General features: G+C 47.9%; 1 protein-coding gene across 3 annotated transcripts in view; it reads right to left on the reverse strand.

Moving 5' to 3' along the window:
• Positions 1-17916, reverse strand: part of Scap (SREBF chaperone) — a 55250-nt gene that overhangs the window by 9689 nt on the left and 27645 nt on the right. For all 3 annotated transcript variants that reach the window (XM_026389954.2, XM_077796299.1, XM_077796298.1), the window contains exons 4-9: positions 13562-13691; positions 2737-2894; positions 1801-2021; positions 1513-1618; positions 882-1054; positions 430-556 (exon numbers count right to left, since the gene is read on the reverse strand). In XM_026389954.2, the coding sequence (XP_026245739.2) occupies positions 430-556; positions 882-1054; positions 1513-1618; positions 1801-2021; positions 2737-2894; positions 13562-13691 (915 nt within the window). The remainder of the gene's footprint in view (positions 1-429; positions 557-881; positions 1055-1512; positions 1619-1800; positions 2022-2736; positions 2895-13561; positions 13692-17916) is intronic.

Raw genomic sequence — 17916 nt, forward strand, 5'->3', positions numbered from 1 at the left:
GAAAAGAAATGTACCCTTCACACCCTTCTGTGGCAAAAGCCGCCAAGAAGGGTGTGTGTGTGTGTGTGTGTGTGTGTGTAATACAAACACATCCATTACACATATGCACTATATACCCATGGATACACAAAATATATATTCCATATATACACAAAATCATATAAGCAAACACACCTGTGTATATATTATATGTATAGATACACACTACATATACACATGTATGTCACAAACCAGCCCCTGGCCCTTCTTAACTGATCCCCTGGGAGCTTAAAGAGAAAGAATATGTACCTCTTAAATGTAAAAAATAGCAAAGTGAAGACATTGGGGAACAGCAAGTGTCCAGTCCAGGGAGGGCCAAGTGCCCAGATGTGCAAGGTTCTCTGGCCTGAGGGCCCCCCTGTGGCCCAGTGGAACCTGCTGGGAACCTACCCGCCATTGAGGGTGGGCGTCAGGCCGAAGAGAGTGCAGAGCCCCACAGACATGAGTAGTGAGCTGAGCACCGTGACCACAGCGGCTAGGGCCAGGCCCCACTTGGACTTGACCATGTCGATCTTGCCTGGAGGGCAGAGAGGGCACATCAGGGCAGCACCTCCCCCAGCCCCTGGCCCTTCTTAACTGATCCCTGGGAGCAGAAACTGCCCTGACCATCAAGGAAAAGAGGTTCCTGGTTTAACCACGAGAAAGGGACAGTCACAGTCTCGTGCACTTGACATACTCTTTGGGAACTCTAATTCAGGAAGCGTCTTTCCCTAAGAAGTAAGAGGAGCCCTGAACCCACCTGAGCCCGAGACTCTAGCTTTAGCATTTCCACATCTCTACCCCCAGCCCCACCAGAGGCAAGGAAGTGGGTGATGTAGAGACGCTCCCCACCATGGACCTACGTGTGGAGAAGTAGATGTAGGCAAACAGGATGATGTAGGTGGTCACGAGGGGAATGAGCTCAGCGATCCCAATCTCCTCCTTGAAGTGCACATGGACCAGGCTCTCTGCACGAAGGCTGCAATTGGGGCTGGGATGCAGGAGCATGAGACGGGCACGCAGGCTGCCCAGAAACCTGGAGACAAGAAAATCTCTGAAGGGGTCCTTCTAGAGCTCTCTCCCCCTTCCCTGATCTATTATGCCACTCCGATCACCAAAGGCCCAGGAGGCTCGACTAGAGGCCCCTCAAGTGTCCTGCCAACTGAGAAGGGCCGCCTGCTGGGCTCCATGGGGGAGGACTCAGACCATGGGCTCAGCAGTTATCTGCTGGGGCTGCCTGCCTCGCCTGGAGAGAACTGGAGGAGACACAGGGACACTGAACTGTCAGCCTGCTTCAGTCCCTTGTTCTTGGCCAGCCACCCAGCCATCCCCATTTGAATGCAGCAAACAACATCCTTTGGTCTAAGGGATATAACATTTTACCAGGAGGCCAAAACACTATCCAAGTTGTCAGGGGGCATTGTAAGCAGAACAGGGGCCTCTCAGCCTCGTGTCACCATGGAGCAGCCAGAACCCAGAGCCTGATGGCCTTACTTGGCATGGTAGCGCTGGAAGACCAGGGTGATAGTGTAGGAGACCATCCTCTTCCTTGTGTAGAGGCTCACCCCGCTGTACTTCCCAGGAACACCAAACAGCAAGTCTGCGGGCAGAGACCAACGGGCACTGACAAGGAATGGCAGCCACTGCAGGGCCACCAAGGGCCCTTCCCCACCCCCACCCTTGGAGTAAGGGCAACCCCTGATCTGCCAGAGCACCCATCACAGGAGAGATGGTGGCCAACAGGCTCCTTCGTGGGTCCTCAGGGAACCTGTGCTGGGGTACCCTTGAGTGTGGCTGAAGTCTGCAGTGTTTTGGGCTCATGCTGGTGGATGGTGCCAATGATGTCAGGGTCAGCATGGAAGCGTTCCCGGTCATTCTGCCAGAAGTTCCCAGGGGACAGCAGTAGGCAGCCATGCTCAGGGAGTAGGTTCCGGAGTTTCTTAAGGCCTGGCAGCAGGTCGGTCACCTGCAGGCACACCTCCTCCAGGCTCCTGGTCCCAGAGCTGTTTAGGAGACAGGACAAGGTATCTGCCGTGCCCGCCAGCGCAGGGCAGGCCCACTGCACTTAGGGAGCACCTCTGCCATCAGGGGAAAGTACTGCCAGGGGGTCAACAACCAAACCACATGGCTGCCTGGGCTTCCAAGGAGAGGAGGACATGGAAGAACAGGCACGGCCCCCACAATAGCAAGGATCACAATTTAGTGGGCAAGGGGGGAATAGAGAGAAATTTAGGGTGTTATTTAGTTCACCAAAATCCTTGTCAAAGTCATCAGCTAACTAAAACCAGGTAGTGACAGCCTGCGAAGTCAGAGTGCTCCAGAGGCCGGGAAGTGGGCCCTGGGTTAAGGTTTCTGAAGGTGTCCCCAGTTGGAGCTCGCTTCTTGTTATCAGAGCCATTATGACATTCACATCTAACAACGCAGAGATGAGAAGCCACATGAGTCATGAGTCCTTAGCGAGCTCACCAGAGGCAGGCCTGTGGGCATGCACTCTGTCTAAGATGTGAGGATCGGGGCTCTAATTGTGCCATCTGCACAGCCCCGGGGGAACGCAGCCACAGTGGACCCACAAGAATGTAGAAAAGTTCAGAGCAGGCTCCCCTCATCCTCTTGTCTGTTCTATTTCTGCAGAGCTAGCTGGCTCGCTGGACTTATACTGAGGGCTGTAATGCTCCCTTCAGTTCAGAAGGGGTCTAGGGGGGTTCCTGACAGGAGTACCTGTCTCTCAGCACGTGATTCCGGATCTCCTCCACCAGCTGGAATGCCCGGGACAGAGGTGAGCGGAACACATCTACTGCCAGAAGGTTCTTGTGCCAGGGAGACACTGAGGACTTCACAAATATTTGCTGGATGTAAGCCACAGGGGCACCCACATACTGCAGAAGAAATGGGGGCAGAGCAGGAAGGTCAGCTCAGCACAGGAGAGAGAAACATGGGCCCACATCCAGAAAGGACTTACTGAGCAACTGTCTGAGCACAGCACTGTGGGACCCACTGTCAGCAAGCTGTGATGCACAGGCCAAATCAGGGCCCGGGCTTGTTCCTCTCAATCAAGTTTCCGAGAACACTGTCCCTAACTTTCCATTACCGTCTCTGGATGCTCCCATGCTTCGGTGGCAGAGCTGAATGCAACAGAGGCTGTGTGGTCGGCAAAGCCTAAAATGCGCACTATGTAGCTTTTGAGAAATTTGTGCAATAAACCATCAGCTCCCAAAAAGATGCAGCCTGTGTCACTGATCCAGGTTTCGCACACACAGCACAACAATGGGTTGTGAGGATCAAAAGACCCCATTTAAATTCTGGCTCTCTAACTACATGGTCTTGGAAGAGCGTTGAACTTCTTTGGGTTCCGTCTCCCTCACTGTGGAAGAGGGATGACAACGTTCTCCTGCAGCATCCAGAGGTCCTCACCTGCCTCCCTCACACAAATACACACAGGAATATAAATGGCACATGCAGAGATAAGTAGTCACAGAAATGGCAGTAATAAACAGCAGGGCACATCATTCTGTCTGGCCCCACGACAATCCGACCTGTTCAGTGCCTGTCGAGGTTTCAGAACTAGACAGGGACTCGAACACAGGTCTCCCCGCTACACTTTCTCAGTAGAACCTGCTGTCTACTCTCACAGAGTGTACAAAAGTCATGTAGTGACAAGAGTGTCAATGTGCAAGCCCCAGTGACAGGCATCGTCAGGATGCACCCCTAAAATACATGCTAGGTCAGCTATGGCCGAGTGGCTGTGAGGATGAGGGAGGGAGGGCATCTGATGGATGAACAAAGGGCACTAATGGCAGAGGCCTGGATGGCACACGACAGATCAGCCAGGAATGAAGGAAATCACAGGGAAACTGAGGTGGGCTAGGACCAAGCCTGGCTCAGCTGTCTGCACTTTAACAGGTAACAAAGAAAAACCCAACCAGGAGCAGTAACGCATTCCTGTAATGCCAGGGATTTGGGAGGATGAGGCAGGAGGACCACAAGCTTGAGGCCAGCCTGAGCAACCTAGTGAGACCCTGTGCCAAAATGAAAATGGAAAGATCTGGGGTCGGGGCTCAGTGGTACAGCACCCCTGGGTTCAACCCCCAGCACCCAAAGGAAAAGAAAAGGCCAAGTGACTCTGAGTTGCGGGGACAACCTGATCTGATGAAAGCAGGCCCTGGAGGTCCTGTCAACTAGAGGCAGAGAAAGAGACAGGCCAGAGGGAGCTGCCTGGCTGAGGAATGAGGGGCTGACTCCATGCCTATGTCACAGTCAGGAGCGCCACAGCACATGTGTGTGGATGGCAAGAAGGCCACAGAGCCACTGAATGGTGCCATACTCCAGCTACTTCAGGGGCAAGGGTCAGGACGCTGACCTAGGAGGACAGCAAGTCAGCACCACTGGGCACAAAGGGACAACATAATCTGGGGCTCTGTGACTTTGAGTTCATGACCCTGTGTCAGTGAGGGCTCTGGGGATGGAAGGCCTCACTTGCTGTCTTCTGTACCACACTCAGACCAGCAGAAGTCACCAGAGGAACTGAGACACCTGGAGAGAACAGGCTGCCAGGCTCTGAGTGAAGCAGCAGCCCACGGGCTCACAATCTACCTGTGGGAGAAGGAGCTGCCCAGAAGGGGGAGCTCTGAAAGAGGAGCCATCCCACAGGGTCACTCTCAAACCTGTGAAGGACATAGCTATTTCCCACTGGCACAAGGCTGTGACTGCACACATCACCTCCTGTGCCCACCTCATCTCTCAGACCCTCCACCCACCCACCAGCTTATCAAGCCTGTGCAACTGAGCCAAGTCCATCCCAGGCCAGGACAGCTCCAGGGTCCTCCAATGCTCTTCAGCCTCCCTCGAACCCAGGACCACAGGGGCCAGGATTTCAACAAAGTGCTAATGAACATATTTCAGAACCAGAAATCTCAATCTAAGGACAGGCTCCAGGGTTCTCTGGGGACCCTGCTCCACAAGTTTATTCCAATTTCTGCTTGGAAGTGCACACACAGTCACTACCATCATCATTTTTAGCAGGGGAGTGCCACAGACTTCATCAGATTTTTCTAGGAATGTTACTCCTTTGCCCTAGACATCGCTTTCTCCTTTGACTTTCCACCCAAACTCCCCACAGCTCCTATGTCTGCTCCTCCAGGGGGAAAGCCTGCCCAGATGGGAACCAGATACACATGGGACTTCTGCACAGGCTTGCTCTCCAGCTTGGCCAGGCCTCCTCCTGCTGGCCAGGGCTTGACTCATCTCCACTGACATCCAACGGAACCTTCCAAGCAGGGATTCCACATCTATCTAGCTTTTTAAAGATCTTGGCCCAATCGTTTATCATCAACTCGCCATCCAACATATATGCCTGCAAGTTCCCTCTTCTGGGTATGAAAATTCTCTTATGGCTGAGCATGCTGGTGCATGCCCAATAGTCCTGGAGGCTCAGGAGGCTGAGGCAGGAGAATCATACAAGTTCAAGGCCAGCCTGGACAACTCAGCGAAACCCTATCTCAGGTTAAAAAATAAAAAAGGCTGGGGATGGTTCAGTGGTAAAGCATCCCGGGTTCAATTTCTAGTACCAAAAAACAAAACAAAACAAAAAAAAACCCAACACCTCTTTTGGTGATTTATTCCATAGGATTGGCTTATCGCTTGTCACTACCTTAGTTTGAGTGCCCCCAGAAGCAGACCCTAAGATGAGTTACCTGGGCAGTGTAGGAAACAGGGAAGGGAGACAGTTGACAAAGGATGTGTTAAGAGCCTGGCATAGGGCTGGGGATGTGGCTCAAGCGGTAGCGCGTCCGCCTAGCATGCGTGTGGCCCGGGTTCGATACTCAGCACCACATACAAAGATGTTGTGTCTGCCGAAAACTAAAAAATAAATATTAAAAAATTCTCTCTCTCTCAAAAAAAAAAAAAAAAAAGAGCCTGGCACAGGGGCTGGGGTTGTGGCTCAGTGGTAGAGTGATCGCCTCGCATGTGAGAGACCCTGGTTTCGATCCTCAGCACCACATAAAAATAAACAAAATAAAGATATGTGTCAATGTATAACTAAAAAAAAAAGAGCCAGGCACAGTGTGCACATCTGTAATCCCCGTCACTTGGGAGGCTGAGGCAGGAGGATCATAAATTCAAGGCCAGCATAGGCAACTTGGTGTCTCAAAAAGGGTCAGGGGCGTAGCTCAGTGCTAAAGAGCCCTGGGGTTTCATCTTGAGCACACACACACTCCCCCTGCCAAAAAACAAACCATCTAACCTGGGGTGTTGAGTGAGTGATCTCTGGGGATACCTGAGGGACAAAAGGGTTACCTGCTGGCAACTGCACTTATGGGATGGGGACTGTTCCTGGGGGGCACGAATTCTCAAGCACCTCAGGCCTCTGAACCTAAGATCCCCTGAGAATAAGAGGTAGATGCTCATGGGGGGGAGGGAGGGAGGCTCTAAAATGGCAGTGAAGATGTGGCAGGGCCCACCACTCAATGTCCCTGACACTCAGATGAAATATGGTATCCTATTTAGGATAAGGATCTAAGGATAGAGGAGGCATAATAAGGACCAACAGAATCCAGGTATCCTGTGCAGAAAGGGGTTCCTGAGCTGTGCATGGTGGTGCACACCTGAAACCCCAGCAAGTTCAAGGCCAGTCTCAGCAACTTAGCAAAACCCTCAGTCAAAATAAAAAATAAAAAGGGCTGGGGATGTAGATCAGTGGTTAAGTGCCCTGGGTTCAATCCCCAATACCAAAACAAAAGGGGGGAGGTGGCACTTATGACTACGTGGAGGCAGTGTGAGTAGCCTTCTAACATGCTCCCAATAAATTGTGCTTCCTGCAGTTCATGCTCTTGTGTGATCCCATCCCTTTAAAAGCAGGCTGAATCTACTGATATGCTTTTAACAAACAATACACCACAGTGATGTCACTTTTGAGATTAGGTTTCAAAACACTGACTAATCACCCCTCTTTTGGAACCACTGCCTGATGAAATCAAATGCCATATTGTGAGTAAGGAACCAAGGAGAGCCTTTCTCCAACATCCAGGGAGGAAGGACTCAGCTCAACAGTCTGCAAGGACCTGCTGACAGCCAGCCTGTGAGTGAGCATGGAGGAAGAGCTCTGGAGATCACTGTAGCCTGAGGACCAGATAAGAAAACCCAGGCTCAGAGATAAAAGATGTGTTCAAGGTCATACAGCTGATAGCAAGCAGAGGCAGGATTAAAAGCCAGGGCTGTGACTCTCAAGGCTTGTTTTTTCCTCTACAGCCACCTCCCTGAGCAGTTCTGAAGTGCTCATGGAGACCAGGCTAAGGAAGCAAAGGCCCAGCATGAGCATCGTGGGGAGAAACTGAGGTCCTGGGGGCCAGCAGGGCCTCTTGGGCCACTACCACTTACAGCATGAAGCCCCTGCTCAGGGTTTCTGAGGAAGTCTGTGTCCAGGTTCAGGCAGCCACCACAGACACTGCAACACTAGCCTTGGAAGCCCAGCATGGAACAAACTCAGCCACTCCCGTGGACTGCTAGGTGGCACTTGGTGTACGCTTCAGGTTTCCACAACAGGCTGGCCTAGGAGAGCCAGGACAGTGCAGGAGACCTGAGTATGTCCTCAAATTTTATTTTCTAGGCTGAGTGTGGTGGCTCACACATGTAATCCCAGTAACTCAAGAGGCTGAGGCAGGAGGATCAAAACTTCAAAACCATCCTCATCAATTTAGTGAGACCCTCAGCAACTTAGTGAGACTCTATCTCAAAAAAAGAAAGGCTCAGTGGAAAAGTACCTTGGGTTCAAACCCCCATACCAACCCCCACACACACACAAAAAAAATTATTTTCTTTTTCTAAATTTAAGTACAATCCTTCCCTCACATGTAGACAGAACTACCAACTCAGGTATTTTACCTTCACACTGACCCACCTACAGCTCCCTTCAGAACACAATATAGAGGACTCCCGTAGTTCTGCTTTTCTGGAAAAGAGGGCTCCAATCCTTGTCCTCTCGCCTGGGCCAGTGAGGGAGGATAAAGGGAAGAACAGGTTCAGAAGACCCACCTGAGTTCAAATTCTAGCTCCACTACTCCCCGGTTTGTGCCTTGGGCAAAGGTCTCTGGGTTCCCTGAGCCCACTGGGTTCCCTTCCTGACTTACTCAGGGAAATGGGAATAAAATCTCAGGCCTCACCAGATCACTGACTACCAACCAAAATAAGTTTCTGGCTAAAATGTCACCCCTTAAACCTGTGAAAACAAACTGGTGTATGAGACACAGTCATCTTGGTCTTCAGTAAGATCAATCTTCTTATCAATGACACAAGTGGCCTTGCCTCTAAGGGAACAGCTTCCTCTGCCTACAGATTAGTTTAACAGCCCAGATTCAACTAGGTCCCACCTACTTTACCACCTACCAGGCTCCAAGAAAAACTGCAGACTCACCGTCTCCTCAACAAGCCTGACATTTCTTTTTCTTTTTTTAATATTTATTTTTTAGTTGGACACCATGTTTATTTCAAACCCAGGGCCTCACACGTGCTAGGCGAGCATTCTACCGCTGAGCCACAACCCCAGGCCCAAGCCTGCCATTTCTTTACTCAACAAGAAACCTTTCCTGAATGTGTAACAACAAATCCCACCATTATGTACAACCATAATGCACCAATGAAAAAGAAGAAAAGGAAACCTTCCCTGAGCATTCACTATGTGTAAAACACAGTCATCTGTAAATCTGAACCAAACCGACTCCAGCAGGGAGAGGAGAGAGCCAGGGAAACCTATGGCATTCCCACTGGTCACACTGCAGGGCTGCCCAAGTAGGTAAACCTTCCTTCTCCAGCTCTGCTCTGGCCAGCCAGACCCAATCAAAGACAATGACAACCATGGTGACAGACCAAGAACATTTGCTAAATGCAAACAATGGGCAGGCACTGGACTAAGGCCTTGCATTCCTTCACTTAATCCTTGGGACAATGTTTATTGTAGGTATAATTATTGTCTACATTTTATGATTGTGGAAATTAAGGCAAAAAGTGTTGAGTAATTTGCCCAAGGTCACAAAATCTGCTTTGTTCTTCTCCTCTGGGAAAACCTGCCCTCTGCCCAGGGGGAATTGCCCTTTCCTGCCCCAGAAGGCCCTTACTCCAACAGGGAGCTGGCCAAACTCCACAAAAGGAACTTCAGGGTCAATTAGAGACTTTTCTGGAGGAAAGGATGCAGGCTGCCTCCCTCACCCACCCTGGGGAAGAGCCCCTCAGCAAAGGAGAAGAGAGCTCCTTCCCTCCCCACCTCATTCACAACCACATGGAAAGAAAGCAACTCAATACAAAAGAGCCAAACAGTTAAACACGCAGCACAAAGATGACAGGCAAGTACAACATTCCCTTGAAAAAGCGAGCAACATCACTAGCCATCTGGGAAATGCCAACTAGAACCACAATGAGATTTCTCTAAACATCTATCAGAGGGGCTTAACTACAAACTGAACAATTCACAATACCAAGAACAGCACAAAGACTGAACCTTAATGTATGAAATTTTAAAAATAAATTTGGAAAGCCAGGCACAGTGGGATACACCTGTACTCCTAGCTACACGTGAGGCTGAGGCAGGAGGATCCCAAGAGGCACCAGCATGGGCAACTCAGCAAGACCCTGCCTCAAAAGATAAAAAGGGGTGCGGCTGTAGCTCAGTGGTACGTAGAGCACCCCTGGTTTCAATCTTCAGTAAAAAATAAATAAATAAATGACACCTGATCTTGGTAGTCTTCCTAGTGTATTCAGATTTCCTTAGTTTTTGCCTAATGTCCTTTTTTGTCTTTTAGGATCTTAATCAGGGTACCATATTATATTTATTATGACAGTTCCTCAGACTTCCTGCTTTTTTAAAGTCTTTTAAAATTTTTTTGTAGTTGTAGCTGGGCAGAATTTATTTATTTTATTTGTTTACTTTTATGTGGTGCTGAGGACTGAACTCAGAGCCTCACGCATTCTAGGCAAGCACTCTGCCTCTGAGCTACAGCCCAACCCAACTTTCCTGCTTTTGGTACAGATTTTTCCGTCCTTTGATACTGGGGATTGAACCCAAGGTACTTAACCACTGAACCACAACCCAGCCCTTTTTATATTTTATTTTGCGACAGGGTCTTGCTAAGTTGCTCAGGGCCTGCTAGGTTACTGAGGTGGTCTTTGAACTTGCCGTCCTCCTGCCTCAGCCTCTTGAGTTGCTGGGATTACAGGCTTGAGTCACAATACCCAGCTACCCTGATGTTTTAAGGAGTGCTGGTCAGGTGTTCTGCAGGGTGCAACTCAATTGGGATTTATCTGATATTTTACTTATTAGTCTAGGGTTGTGGGTTTCGGGGAGGAAGACCCTGAGGTAAAGTGCCCTCCTCTTCACAGGTCAAGAGCACATATCACCAGCACAACCCTTACTGTGGTTAGCCTCTGTCACTTTACCTGTCAGGTTTCAGGTTTCTCCACAGAGTCACTCTTCACTCTCTCCATACTGTACTCCTTTTATGATACTGGGGACTGAACCCAGAGGTGCTTTACAGCCCCAGTCTTTGTTTTATTTTGAGACAGGGTCTCAGTAAGTTACCAAAGCCAGTCTCAAACTTGCAATCCTCCTGCCTCTGCCTCCCAAGTCACTAGGATGGCAGGTGGGCACCGGTAGTACCGTACTCTTTGGGAGGTAATTGCTATGCGCAGTCTACACCTGGCAAGTGGAGAGTTATGTTTGACTTTCTTGAGGGAGGAGTATCTACATTACATAAATTATTTATATATATATATTTTTTTTTACCTAGGAGATAGTCTACATCCTCCATTTACTATTCATTTAGTTAATCAAATGGACTCAGGGTAGACTTACCAATATTTATAATTTAGGTATACAAATATATATATTCCATAGTTTTTTGTTTGTTTTTTGCAAACACTATTCTAGTATTGACCACTGGGACTCTTTTAACTGGCACCCATCTCTCTTTAATATTTATTTATTTTAAACTTAAAAAAAAGAATCTTCTCTTCCCAGCCTGAGCAGGATCTCCGCAAGGAAGGTGGGCCTCTAGCTGTCCCTGATATCCTGTGGACACACCGCAGACAGGCAAAGGCAGTGCCGAGCAGGGGATGAGGAAGGGAGGAGGGGCCCGGTTCCTTGGTGTGCTCCCACCTTCCCTCTGGAAGCCTTCTCTCGCCTTCTCAGCCAGGAGGCTGACAACAAAGCACCCAGCTTCAGCAACAGGGTTTGGCGATGGGACAGGCAGGGGACCCGGTTCAGAGCCAGCTGGACTCCCTTGCCTCCACTGGATTGGAAAGGCCAGGGCATGGCTGAGTGGTGGAGCACTTGCCGAGCACGTGAGGAGTCCTGGGCTCCACCCCAACTCCTCACAATCACCTGCTGGAGCTCCTAGAGCCACTGCTGGACCTGGAGGTTCTACCAGGGAGCACAGCTACTCACGGAGTCCTGACCGAAAAACGGTCCTCCTTTATCAGAGAAGGCAGTCCTCATGCACTGGGTGCACGGCTTTGGGAGGGGCACACGTAGAATAGTAAGGGAGGGAGGGGACACCCATCTAGGCAGTCAGATCAGCTGAGTCTACCCGAGCCATCAATGGGGTGACCGATGTCACAGGACATCACCCTTACATCCTAGAGCCACCGCTGGGAGGAACAAGAATAGAGCTGACCCAGAGAGGACAAAGCCATGTAGTGCTTTAAGGCAGCCCTGCCCTGCTAGAGTTACAGGAGTCTCACTCACTCTGGTTTGGGTTTTCTGTTTCTTGTAACTAAAACAGCCCTCACCACTCCAGTTTCACTGCCTGTATTTGTATCGTGGACAGTCAATGGAGGTGAGGGATGACCACTGAGCTATGTGATACCAGGAGGCTGCACAGAGACCCGAGTCTCCTTCTCCATCTTACAGGGGAATTGAGGTTCCAATCAGAAAGAGGAAACAGACACTTATGATTCCTGAACCATCAAGTGACCCTGCACAACCACTCACTGTCATCATCCCAGGCCAACAAAGGGCACTGAGAAAAGAAGTTGCAACCCCCAAGTCCCCCCCACCCCCCAGGGACCTTGTTAAACATCCGTCCCTCACTGTCAGGCCCAATGAACTTGACCAGCCAAGAAACAGCCACAAATACAAGTCTAACCTGTTAGGACCTGGGAACCATCAGTTCCATTATAGAGTAAACCTACACTACAAGGTCAACAAAAGTGAGAGGTTTAAACCAAGAAGGTCCCATCGTGAACCTGGGACATGAAGCTACAGGCTTCTTTGTTTTGTACCAGGGATTGAACTCAGGGACACTCGACCACTGAGCCACATCCCCAGCCCTATTTTATATTTTATTTAGAGACAGGGTCTCACTGAGTTGCTTAGTGCCTCACTTTCGCTGAGATTGGCTTTGAACTCGTGATCCTCCTGTCTCAGCCTCCCAAGCTGCTGGGATTACACGCGTGCGCCATCACACCTGGCTTAGAAATGATTTCTACCATCATCAGACCATGCTCCCTCTGACCTTCACTGGCAGAGTCCCCAAGCCAGGGTTGTGTACTTCCTACTGACACCATGGGCAGTGGTCACACATACTGAGCCACCAGATACGTCTCTTATTTCAGCAACAGTAAAGTTCACAATAAGTTACTTGGCTGCTACATTAAACTAAAAAGAAAACTGGTAGAATGGTATCATTGCTGTCAAAGAAAAGGTAGGAGAGCTCTATTCCCTGAACTTCACTTCACCTCCTCAAGAGTTTCAGCAAGTCCAGCAACAACCAAAGCACAACAGAAGAAGGACAGGCACACTGTCCATTACACGGCAGGAAAAACGCCTAGAGATGAGCTACTCCAGCTTGTTTATGCTCCAAACGACAAGAGCAGGGTTGCAGTAAGCAGGTTTCCAGTTTGAGCTTAACTAGAGAAACTGTTTTTTTCTCATTAACGTAAGTGCTGAGCCCAGAGACAGTTTAGGAGAACAGCACAGCCCAGAAAGAGCAGTAGGCTGGGGTCAGGAGGCCTGAGGGTTCTAATCCAGTGTTGGTCTACATGAACTAAATAACTGAAGCATTTGACCACCTTTTGTAAAAAAAAGATCAAAAAGTACTGCACTTTTTACCTGAGTCATGAGAATAAAGTAGAACCTAACACATCTGAAAAAATTAGGTACAGGATGCAAATATTAAAACAGCATGGGTAATTTTGATGACTGAACACTCAGCCATGCTCAGTTGTTCTCATGACCACCCATGGGGAAGGAGCAGATGGCCAGTCACCTAACACCTGTCCACATTGTGCAAGTAACCCAGCCCCAGCTGGCCACCCTGAGGTTGAAGGCAGATCCCAGTTTTTCTAGGACAGCCAACTTCTGCGTCACTTGGAGCTTCCTTTCAATAAAGGTTATTCATTAAGTGTATAACTAAATATCTCTGGTGCCTTCATGAATCTGCTCAGGTGCGGTGAACGCACGAGTCCCAGGCTGACCACACCGGCTCTGGCTTGAGGAGCCCACCCTGGCCAATCAGCGGCCGGCCCGCGGTCTCCCCAGAGAGGACAGGCCAGCACCTACCCACTCGGGCTGCTCGCAGGGCTCTCCTTGTTTGCGGTCAGAGTCCACGGGCGGGGGCGAGTAATCCTTCACAGGAGTGGAGAACTCAACGGGTCCTGTTCCCGGCAGGGGGAGCTTCAGCAGTGGGTAGCTGCGACAAAAGAGGAGGAGAGAGGAATGAGGATGCAGGGAGGGCAGAGTCAGCGAGACCTTGGTGACACGGGATACAGCAGCCTGGGCTAGGCTCTCTCTGCCAGGAGGGCCAAAAGTCACCAAGGCTGGGGTGGTCCCAACATTCCTGACACATAAAGCCTACAAGGAAGTCCAGTTGATAGACTGGTTGAATGTTCTCAGAGACTAAAAACAAACGAACAAACAAATCCATCAAGTAACACTTAATAATGGGCAGGGGTGCTATAAAAATTCAGATGGATTCTGATTCAGATAGCTGAGCAACTGCTCCCCTTAAAGGGACAGACGTGACAAGGTTGTGGATGACATCAGACCAAGTGGACACATCTTGTGCAAATTAAAAACTGGCCCTGCAGCCAGGGGCGGGGTGGCACACGTCTATAATGTCAGTGGCTCGGGAGGCTGAGGCAAGAGGATCAGGAGTTCAAAGCCAGCCTCAGCAACTTAGCAAGGCCCCAAGTGATTCAGCAAGACCCTGTCTCTAAATAAAACAAAAAAAAAAGGGCTGGGGATATGGCTTGGTGGCAAAGCACCCCTGGGTTTAATTTCTGGTACCAAAACACACAAAGACAAACAAACAAACTGGTCTTGCCTTGACAAATAGATGTGCTATTTTGTTTTAGGACTCACTTAAAAAAAAAAAAAACTTTTTAAATTCACAAATAACTTGTATATAGCTCAGTGCACAAATCTTATATGCCAAGCACATGCTTTACCACTGAGCTACTGCCTCAGCCCCAGTTTTGCCTATTTTTGAATGTCACATAAGTGAAATAATCCATTCTACTTATGTATTCTTTTATGATTAGTTGCTTTCACTCAATGATTCCTCCACACTGATACACACCATAGATAATTTTCTCTCTCTCTCTCTCTCACACACACACACACACACACACACACACTTCCACTGATTGAATATATTACAGTGCATTTTCTACTCCACTGTCAAGAAACATTTTGTTGTTTCCAGTTTGAGCTATTAAGGGCAAAGCTATTATGATCATGCTTATATATGGCTTTTGGAGGCCATAAATTCTGATTTGTGCTGGGTCTACCCCAAGAATGGTTTCCAAGACCTGCAGTGTAGGGGCTGGGGATGTGGCTCAAGCGGTAGCGCACTCGCCTGGCATGCGTGCGGCCCAGGTTCGATTCTCAGCACCACATACAAACAAAGATGTTGTGTCCGCCGATAACTAAAAAATAAATATTAAAATTCTTTCTCTTTCTCTCTCTCTCCCTCTCTCACTCTCTTAAAAAAAAAAAAACTTCAGTGTATATGGTTAGGTTAAGACACTACCAAAGTTTTCCAAAGCAATTGTACAAACTTATATTTCCAGCATCGCAGTGTAATAGGGGTTGTGGTTGCTCCAAATCCTTGCTATCACTTAATACTGTCAGTCCAGTTAATTTTACCCATGTGTTGGAGGAGACAGTCACATCTCTGGGGCTTTCTATTTTTTTTTTTTAATTGGTTGTTCAAAACATTACAAAGCTCATGACATATCATCTTTCATACATTTGATTCAAGTGGGTTATGAACTCCCATTTTTACCCCAAATACAAGTTGCAGAATCACATCGGTTACACATCCACATTTTTACATAATACCATATTAGTGACTGTTGTATTCTACCTTTCCTATCCCCTACTATCCCCCTCCCCTTCCCTCTCATCTTCCCTCTCTACCCCATCTGCTGTTATTCAACTCTCTCCCTTGTTTTTTTCCCCTTTCCCCTCACATCCTCTTCTATGTAATTTTGTGTAACAATGATGGTCTCCTTCCATTTCCATACAGTTTCCCTTCTCTCTCCCTTTCTCTCCCCCTACTCGTCTCTGTTTAATGTTAATCTTTTTCTCATGCTCTTCTTCCCTGTTCTGTTCTTAGTTGCTCTCTTTATATCAAAGACGACATTTGGCATTTGTTTTTTAAGGATTGGCTAGCTTCACTTAGCATAATCTGCTCTAATGCCATCCATTTCCCTGCAAAATCCATGATTTTGTCGTTTTTTAGTGCTGCGTAATACTCCATTGTGTATAAATGCCACATTTTTTTATCCATTCATCTATTGAAGGGCATCTGGGTTGGTTCCACAGTCTAGCTGTTGTGAATTGTGCTGCTATGATCATTGATGTGGCAGTATACCTATAGTATGCTCTTTTAAGGTCCTCAGGGAATAGTCCGAGAAGGGCGATAGCTGGGTCAAATGGTGGTTCCATTTCCAGCTTTCCTTTGGGGCTTTCTTTTCAGTGCTGGGCAGAGAACCTGGAGCTTGGTGCGTGTGAGGCAAGCACTCCACCACTGAGCTGCACCTTCAGTCTCACTGTGGCTTAAATGTATATTTTGCGGAGAAGAAACAATGCTAAGAATTGTTCAGGGCTAGGGTGTGGCTCAGAGGTACAGTGCTCGCCTACCATGTGTGAAACCCTGGGTTCGATCTTCAGCACCACATATAAATAAAAATAAAGATATTTTTAAAAATTAAAAAAAAAGAATTGTTCATAAGCTCACTGGCCACTTGGCCTCATCTGTGAAATACCTCTTCAAGTCTTCTGACAATTTTTAAAATATATTTTTTACATTAATAACAAAATAATTATATCATTTCCTTGCTATCACTAAAATAAATTTTCACTTTTCTCTGGCTTCTTCTCATCTTTACCCACCTACATTTAAAAAACATTAAGTATGTACTACATGCTGGGCACTGGGAATACAAAAAAATAATACTACAATCTGTCTCCAAGATGCTCTGATTAGGAAGGAAGATTCTTTTAAACAATTATGATAGAATGTGATAAAAATTAGTTTAAGTTGTGATTACCAAGTTTGCATAGCAAAACATAGGATGTGGTCAGATTTTGTTCTCCTTTTAGAACATGCATATGTTATTTTGGAATCTGCTCTTATTTTTAGGCTATGCAAGTAGAAGCCCAGAGAGAGGTTGACTAATAATAAGGGAAAACTCTTATGTGTCACTTGTATGCTCCAGGAACTAGTGTAAACACTTTCATATATTAGCTATAAGAATACTTCTCCAGGGGCTGGGGTTGTGGTTCAGTGGTAGGGCGGGTGAGTCACTGGGTTAGATTCTCAACACCATATATAAATAAAATAAAGGCCCATCAGCAACTTAAAAAAAATACATATATTTAAAAAGAAAAACAAAGAATACTTCTCCCTAGGAGGTGAGTGCTATTATAATACCCATTCTACAAATGAGGCACAGAATGATTAAGTCACTGGTTGAAGGTCACGCAGCTGACAATCAACTTAGTCAGGTTTTCAACCCAAGCAGTCAGCTTCAAACTACACTAAACAGGCCTGTTTCTTGAAAGATTAAAAGCATCCATGGATTCCAGGAGTCTGCACACTCCAGAAGGAGGAGACCGTAAGGCAGCACACTTCAGTGTCCACTTCCTAGAACAAAGTCTCTTAGAAATCCAGGTAATGTTCTTTTTAGTTATACACAACAGTAGAGTGTGTATACATGGAGTATAACTTCCCATTCTTGTGGTTGTACACGATGTGGAGGGACACTGGTCGTGTATTCATACAAGAACACAGGAAAGTTATCTCCTGTTCATTCTGCTGTCTTTCCTATTCCTATCCCCCTCCCTTCCCTTCATCCCCCTTTGGAAGTCCACAGGTTTTGAAAAGCTTAAAACAATTCAATTCTTCTCCAGCCTTGCCCTAGATCCCACATAACTCCTTGTGGTTTGTCCCCTCTTGCTTCTGAGGCTGTGAACCTACAGGAACATTCCTGCCCACTCTTCCTTGATGGCAACACATTTCAAGGCCCGGGCTGTACATTTCTCTCTTCAGGAAGGCTTTCCCTGTTCCCCAAAGACTGGGCTGGGCCCCCCAACTCTCAGGAGCTGTCAAAGTGCCTGTGCCCCATGTGGCTTCTATGGCTCACAGTGGACCTGCTGTTCCTGTCTGGCACAATGATGATGGCTTCTCTTATGGAGCACCTACTATGTGCCAGTCACCGATGGTGCCTTCCATGTATTTACTCATTCAAGCTGCAATGCAAACCATCGAGTCCTGCAGAAGCTACATCTAGAAAATGACAAGACCAGTGTGCAAACACAGGAAATCTGGCCCACGTCTGTCTTAACATCATGCTATGCTGCCCTGTACTGTGTTGCTGACTTATTTGAAAATTTTAAGAAACATTTAT

This window comes from Urocitellus parryii, chromosome 3 (genome assembly GCF_045843805.1).
Source record: "Urocitellus parryii isolate mUroPar1 chromosome 3, mUroPar1.hap1, whole genome shotgun sequence".
NCBI classification, from domain to species: Eukaryota; Metazoa; Chordata; class Mammalia; order Rodentia; family Sciuridae; genus Urocitellus; species Urocitellus parryii.